Source organism: Vicia villosa, linkage group LG5 (genome assembly GCF_029867415.1).
Source record: "Vicia villosa cultivar HV-30 ecotype Madison, WI linkage group LG5, Vvil1.0, whole genome shotgun sequence".
Taxonomy (NCBI): Eukaryota; Viridiplantae; Streptophyta; class Magnoliopsida; order Fabales; family Fabaceae; genus Vicia; species Vicia villosa.
The window spans coordinates 37,015,528-37,022,915 of record NC_081184.1 but is presented as its reverse complement, the minus strand read 5'-3'; the positions used below and the strand labels follow the sequence as shown (position 1 = coordinate 37,022,915).

At 33.0% G+C, this 7,388-nt stretch overlaps 1 protein-coding gene and 1 long non-coding RNA gene across 3 annotated transcripts; both read left to right on the top strand.

The window, feature by feature from the left end:
• Positions 1-529: 529 nt before the first annotated feature.
• On the top strand, positions 530-1,316 carry LOC131606514 (uncharacterized). Its single transcript, XR_009284861.1, has 3 exons — positions 530-585; positions 897-967; positions 1,197-1,316. It is a non-coding gene; the product is annotated as an uncharacterized LOC131606514 (long non-coding RNA).
• Positions 1,317-2,418: 1,102 nt separating this feature from the next.
• On the top strand, positions 2,419-5,150 carry LOC131606513 (WEB family protein At2g38370-like). Of its 2 annotated transcripts, none has more exons than XM_058878729.1 (2): positions 2,419-2,749; positions 3,468-5,150. In XM_058878729.1, exons 1-2 carry the CDS (start codon positions 2,573-2,575, stop codon positions 4,947-4,949), a joined length of 1,659 nt encoding a protein of 552 aa, XP_058734712.1. In that variant the 5' UTR covers positions 2,419-2,572; the 3' UTR covers positions 4,950-5,150. The 2 variants fall into 2 exon arrangements, with proteins under 2 accessions (XP_058734712.1, XP_058734711.1); XM_058878728.1 differs by having other exon boundaries at positions 3,465-5,149.
• The last annotated feature ends 2,238 nt before the right edge of the window (positions 5,151-7,388 follow it).

The following is a 7,388-nucleotide window of genomic DNA, read 5'->3' as shown; positions in this document are numbered from 1 at the left end:
TGAACAAATTTCCCGCAGATGGTGGCAATGATCTTATAAAGATAAGAGATGCTCACAAGCGTGATAGTGAGCTAAATTTTGTGTTAAACCTAAGTGTGTCAGTAATATCTTCAAACTCTAATGTGACGTCGGAGATGGTAGCTACAAACACTCAAATATTCAAGCCAATAACTCTTAATAGTAAAAAGTATTTTAGAATTAAAATGGAAAATTTCTTTGCCAACCTCCCTACCTTCTAGTCCACCTCTGGTGAAAACCCCATACTACCCCTGACTTCGGAAATGCATTTCCGAAAATGCAAGAAAAAAGTGTTTTCGGAGATGCATCTCCGAAAACATCTTTTTTCTTGAAAAAATTGTCTTATTTCGGAAGTTCATTTCCGAAAACAATATTTCGGAAGTTCATTTCCGAAATGTTGCGCGTTATGCAGATTTATCAAAACACTCCCCCTCCCCCATTCATTTACCCTAACTCAAATCAAAAACAAGCAAAGGCGAAAATTTGTGCAAACACACCTCCAAGGCTGCATCAAGGCTCCAATCACATTGCTATACAACATTCAAAAGCCCACAAATCACTCAATTTGTAAGTTTTAAATTTGTTAGATTCATTATTCAAATGCATGTTATTTAGGGTTTTAATTGCATAAATGATATATGGACTGGTTGTTAGTAGTATTTAGGTTGTTTAGAAGCTTTTTGAATTTGTTTTATGTTTGATTTTGGGGTCTGCCATGGAAGTTGCAGAAAACTCCATCGCAGGGATGTTTCGGAAGTTCATTTCCGAAAACACCTCCATCCCAGTTTTCGGAAATGAACTTCCAAATTGTATCAGAAGTTCAAATTTTTTAGTTTTTTATTTTGTCTCGCATATTAATCGATTTCAATTGTTTACAGGAACATGTCAGACAACCAACCAGCACGCATCAGACAGGGTAGGGAGACCCAGACTGCGTCGGCTAGAGAGGGTAGGGAGTGTCCGTTTTAATTTGCAAGTACTTTATTTTTAACGCCTTTGTTTATTGTGCCTGTTTCTTTGAAGTTTGTGTGCATGCGTTCTGACTTCTTTGACGGCGTGCCGCTGGTTTCCAACGTCTTTGTTCTTTAATGACTTGTCTGTTTCCCAAGCGTTTTTGTCCCCTTTCTTCTTTTATAAAAGGAGGTCTCATGGACCTTTCTTTCTTCATTTTTACGCAGGAATGGGTGGCGCTAAGGGAAGAAAGGGTTCTTCAACCTCGTGCTCTCGCGGAGTGAAGGAGGTGAAGGAGAAGAAGAAGGTTTTGACTGGTTTTGCTTCTCGTCCCCTGGGGGTCCATGGATCGGACGTGCAGGCTCAGTCTTCAGGCGTGAGAGTCATGATCAACGCTGATGGTTCTGAGACTGAGTGGGATGAGGATTGGTATAATTATCTTCATTCGGAGGAGGTCGCTCGTCGGGCAGAATAACGTGTTTTTGTTTTGTTTGATGTGTATTTTGTAACGCTCGTCGGGCAGAATAACGTGTTTTTGTTTTGTTTGACGTGTTTTGTTTTGTTTTGTTTTGATTTCGGATTGTATCTTTCGCACAGTGTTTTTGGATTGGATTTATCATCTTAGTATTTTCAGTTTATCTGTTGCTTATTTTTATTTGGCGTTTGCGTTTAATTAAAATGCGAGACAGTTTAAGAAAAAACATTAAAAAAAAACACAGTTTCTGCATAATTCGGAAGTTCATTTCCGAATTCACCCCCATGAGGTGTTTTCGAAAGTTCATCTCCGAAGACACCCCCCATGAGGTGTTTTCGGAGATGCACTTCCGAATTGTGGAAATTTTTTTAAAAAAAAAAGCGCTTCGAAAGTTCATTTCCGAAACAGGGGTATTTTGGGATTTTCGCTGGAGATGACCCCCATAAGGAGGTGGGTAAAGAAATTTTCTTAAAATGTGTATACTTTAATGTAACATTATACTTGCTTTTTTATAACAAGGTTTAAGGGTTCAAGAACCTAGAACCTTCTTCTATCCACATGACAAGTTTTCAAGAGTGTGACACTATTGTACTTATGTAAAAAGATGTACTTGTCCTTTTTTCAAAATCCTCACTTCCTCCTCTCTTTCGAATTCTCAAACAAAGTATTAATTGACAATTTGACATGAACAATATGAATAAATCAATTTTGTAAGAAGATGGAAAAAAACAGCAGTTGAGTTTTTCTTAAATGTAAGACTACTACTATTGCTTTTCCTTGTTGACAAAACCATCATATAAAAGTAAATTTTATTTTCACTTTTTGTGTTTGTTACCGTTGACACTGGCCAGTCCTTTCTAGTCATAGTGTGTTCAGTAGGCCCCACAAAATTTCGAAAATCAAGGCAATGATTCCGGTTCCATTTCAACATCAACAACTCACAACACTACTCAAAAAAGTTGACTAGACAAGACCGTTTGTTTCTAATCTTTATGTTTATTTACTTCTCACACTCTCTTCTTTTCCACTAATCCCAATTTCCCAAACGCTTCATTTCACAAACACAGCAACCTTTTTCATTTTCTTGTCTTTTTTCTCACTACTGTTTTTTCTTCTTCTTCTCATTCGATGGAAACTCCTGATAATGTGGTAATGAACCGGATCGAACCGGGTTCGAAGGAGAACGGTTTGAGAGCGGAGATTGATACTTCGGCGCCGTTTGAGTCTGTGAAAGAAGCTGTTTCGAGATTCGGTGGTGTTGGTTACTGGAAACCTACTAACAATGTTAATCTCATTGGTACTCAGGTATGTTTATCTCTGTGCTATTGAATTTAATTTATTATTTTTTCTAATTATGGAAATCAATTTAATAGTGTTTTGGAAATCAATTTATTTATTAAATTATTTATTTATTTAAGATTTAAGGGTCAATTGGATCTAGTGATCTATAAGCTAAATATAAATAATAAAAATGTGTAAATGCACAATTTAGTCCTTGATGTAGTGTTTTGGTATCAATGTATATTCCTGGTCCTTATGTTTTTTCTGGATTATATACTTTTTGTATGAGAAATAAATATTATATCTTCACATTGTGTCTGAATATGGATTTTAAAAATTGTCCCAATAGTTGCAGTCGCATAAAAGCTTTTGCGATTTTGTTGATACAAGCATTGCAACACTAGTTATTGTTGTCGTGGTGTGAATTAAGGCATTGCGACACTGATTACGACCGTCATATCGTCGCAGTGTGAATATGAATTAAGGCATTGCGACACCGATTGCGGTTGTTGCTGTGTGAATTAACATAATTTTTCTTTATGGTATAGGCACCCTCTTATACCATATACCGTTACGTCATGGCCGTTTTTGCAGGATCAGACCGTTTTTTTAAACCTTGGCTACCACATTGGTGATATTGTAGTTGCTATTGCGGTTGTGGATTGCATTTTTAAAATTATGAATTTAAGAATATGTTTTATGTGAAATAATCAAAATTTCTACTGTTTTTTTTCTTTAGCAGCAAGACACAAGTGAACTCGATGCTGAAAAATTGGAGGAACAAACAGTGGGATTGGAGAAAGAACTTATACTCAAAGAAAGAGAAACACTGGATGTCTTGAAAGAATTGGAAAGTACGAAAAAGCTCGTCGAAAATTTGAAATCAAAGCTTCATGCAGAAGAATCTGAAGCTAATTTTAATATAAAGATGAATTTATGTGACAAAAAGGAGAATGAGAAAGAAGAAGAAAAGGAAAACCAAGTGAGTCGGGTTTTTTACAATTCAACATCCCCCGGTTTAATATTAAAGGAATTGAAGCAGGCGAAATTGAATCTAAACCGATCTACAAACGATATAGCTGACGTTCGAGTTTCGGTTGAATCACTCAACAAGAAACTAGAGAAGGAAAGAATCTCACTTGAGAAAACACGCGCGAGGCTAACTCAGAATTCTTCGAAAATAACTTATCTAGAGGAAGAGCTAAACCAAACAAGACTTAAGTTGCAAGTAGTGAAAGAGGCTGAAACCGAATGTGGTTCGGATGAACCTTCTGATGTTACGAAAGAGCTTCAACGGTTGAGTTCCGAAGCAGAACGTTTCAAGAAAATGGGAGAAGCTGCGAAATCGGAAGTCATGAGAGCAATGTCAGAGATTGAACAGACGAAAGCTATGATAAGAACGTCCGAGATAAGGCTGGTTGCTGCTCGGAAAATGAAGGAAGCTGCTAAAGCGGCCGAAGCTGCTGCAATGGCCGAGATAAAAGTGTTATCTTATCACGATGGAGATTGTATGCAAAACCGCGATGGAGTTGACGGAGTTACTCTAACCTTTGAAGAGTACAATGCTTTAACATGCAAAGCTCGTGACACCGAGGAACAATCTAAGAAGAAAGTTCTTGATGCAATGGCTCAAGTTGATGAAGCAAATTTATCGAAAATGGATGTTTTAAAGAGAGTTGAGGAAGCTACATTGGAAGTTAAAACAAGCAAAGTGGCTCTTGAAGAAGCTTTGGAGAGAGTAGAGGCTGCAACTCGAGGAAAGTTAGTAGTCGAAGAAGCGTTAAGAAACTGGCGATCGGAGGGTCAAAAAAGGCGATCATCGATACATAACAATATGAAGTTTAAAAACCCTTCTCATATTCATAGACACACTCGGTTATTTGATGTATATGCGATGAATCAGGTTGACGATGAAGCCAAAGAACCGGTGCTTAAGCCGACTCTATCGATAGGACAAATATTGAGCCGGAAATTGATGAAGCCGGGAGAGTTTGAAGGTGGGATGATACGAGAAAAAGGTTCGATGAAACGGAAAGTGTCGTTAGGGCAGATGCTTGGTAAACAAAACTATGATCCATCATGTTTTGAATATGATAAGCAAGTTGAGAAAGAAAATGGACAGAAGCAGTTTTCTGCTAAGAGGAAGAAATTTGGATTTGGTAGATTTTCTCTTCATTTGACAAAACAACAAAAGAAGAAAAAACCAACTTTGAACTTGAGGTGATTATGAAGTTACTTGATATTTTTTTAATCTTACTACCACTAGTGATATATTGTGATTTAAATTTATGTTATTTGGGTTTGTATTTGTATGATCTTGTTTGAATACTAATTTATTATTTAATTAATGTGTGACTATTGTTACTTGCTATGCTAATTTGTAGAGGTGTGGTTGTTTATATGAATTTAACAATTGTAAGCTTGTGTTATAATTGCTATATGTAAGCACCAATTGTGTTATAATTGTCAAAAAAAAAATAAGAATAATTAACATTAAATTGTGTCTAAAAAAATCAAGAACAAAAATGAAAGCACCAAAATGAAATTGTGTCTAAATAGCTTTTTGTACAATAGCTTTTTGTAACTTCATGTTCCCGTTAATAATCAATATTTTGACCAGTAACTTCATGTTCCCGTTTATATTTAATATTTTGCTCAGTAACTTCGTCCGCGTTAATTTCAAAATATTTTGATCAGGAATTTCATGTTCCCGTTATATTCAATATTTTTATCAGTAACTTAATGTTAATATTAAATATTTTAATCAATAACTTCAAGTTCCCGTTAATATTCAATATTGTGATCAATAACTTCATGTTTCCGTTAATATTCATTATTTTGACCAGTAATTTAATAAGTAACTTCAAGTTCTCGTTAATATTCAATATTGTGATTAGTAATTTCATGTTCCTTTTAATATTCAATATTTTAATCAATAACTTCATGTTCCCGTTAATATTTAATATTGTGATCAATAACTTCATATTACCATTAATATTCTATATTTTGATAAGTAATTTTATTTTCCCGTTAATATTCAATATTTTAATCAATAACTTCAGGTTCCCGTTGATTTCAAAATATTTTGATCAATAATTTTATATTCCCGATAATATTAAATATTTTGAATAATGTAATATTAATGTTGTTAATTTATATAAATATTAAATTTCTATTTAAGTTTCAAATATTTACTTTTAAATTTATAGTATTAACAAAAAAAAATAGTTGATTAATTTTCATATTTCAATATCTAATTTTTTAAACCATTTTCTTTTTCTTTTTTCATTTTATAAAACAGGGAGAATCGATTTTTCACCCTCAAAACTCATTATTATCACAATTATTTTTATTTAGATTTATTTTTATAAAAATTTGTTAAAGAAAATAGAACATGACTATATAAAACAAATTTTACTTCAATGTTATTTTTATATAAACAACAAATATTCATCATTAAATATATTTTATATGACATAAACAGATTTATATATTCATAATCAAAATAAACTCAGTATTAAAATAATAAAATTATGATAAATTAATAATATTTAAGTGTATTTAATTTCAGCAAATATTTTTTTCTCATCAATATGCTTTATGAATACTTTTCTCCATCAATATTCTTCCCGAGTTCGGCCTGCAGTTCATATTTGTTAAATGTAGTTAGTGAACATGATGACATGTTATTAGTTTCAGATCCAAAATGTCATCAATAATTTTTTTTAGATTCAAAGAAGAAAATAGCATATCAACAACATTTTTTAGATCTGAAGATCTGAACAATCAATATGAATTTTTGAGTAATCAATACAAAAATATTGAAAAATAAATAAAAAATACATACCAACGTTGTTGATAAACCACATATGTACCACTCTCAAACTGCCTACCACCGTAAAATAACTGAAAATCTCACGGAGGAAGATGAAGTTCGGGGTAGGAAAATGAGAGGTGAGCCAAAAGAGAAGAAAGTTGGTTTAGCTTAGAAGAAGGAAGTTGAAGAGAGAAGGAAATCTAGGAAAAGATAAGATTTGTATTGAAAGAAGGAAAACCAAATTTTGAAGCAAAACATGATGTGCAGTCTGCTCCAACAGAGATGATGTGAAAGCAGGTGAATAAAATATATTTTGCTTCAAGTATTAATAATAAAATATGACAATAGTAGAAGAATAATATAAGAATAACTAAAGGGGAAAAATAAGAAAGAAACATGAATGCTGAGAGCTAAGAACATACACGTGGATGGCATATTGAGAAAAAGGGCAAAATAGTATTTGGCAGAACATTTGATTTTCTTATATGATAGATGACATTTTCGATTTTTAATGATATATATATATATATATATATATATATATATATATATATATATATATATATATATATATATTTGTCAGTTTTGATTTACTATACGTTATGATAATCGCCACCATCAAGAACGAAGCAATAATGTGAGAGAGATAGAGTTTCTTGAACAAATACTATAAAAGTTTTCAAAATAATAATTCAAATTATATTAATCATTGATCAAGGTATCTTAATCTTAATCTACTTAATATAAATGTAAGGAAGTCATGATGGCAACCCTAGCCACATGTCTTCTTAAAAATAATCCTAGCCACATGTCATTTTGAAAACAATCCTAGCCACATGTCATCTG

Bases quoted from the DNA above. Each gene is read 5' to 3' on its own strand.
- LOC131606513 (XM_058878728.1), top strand. From the start codon at position 2,573: ATGGAAACTCCTGATAATGTGGTAATGAACCGGATCGAACCGGGTTCG. The intron at 2,750-3,464 runs GTATGTTTATCT...TTTTTTCTTTAG, and splicing joins TTAATCTCATTGGTACTCAG to CAGCAAGACACAAGTGAACT.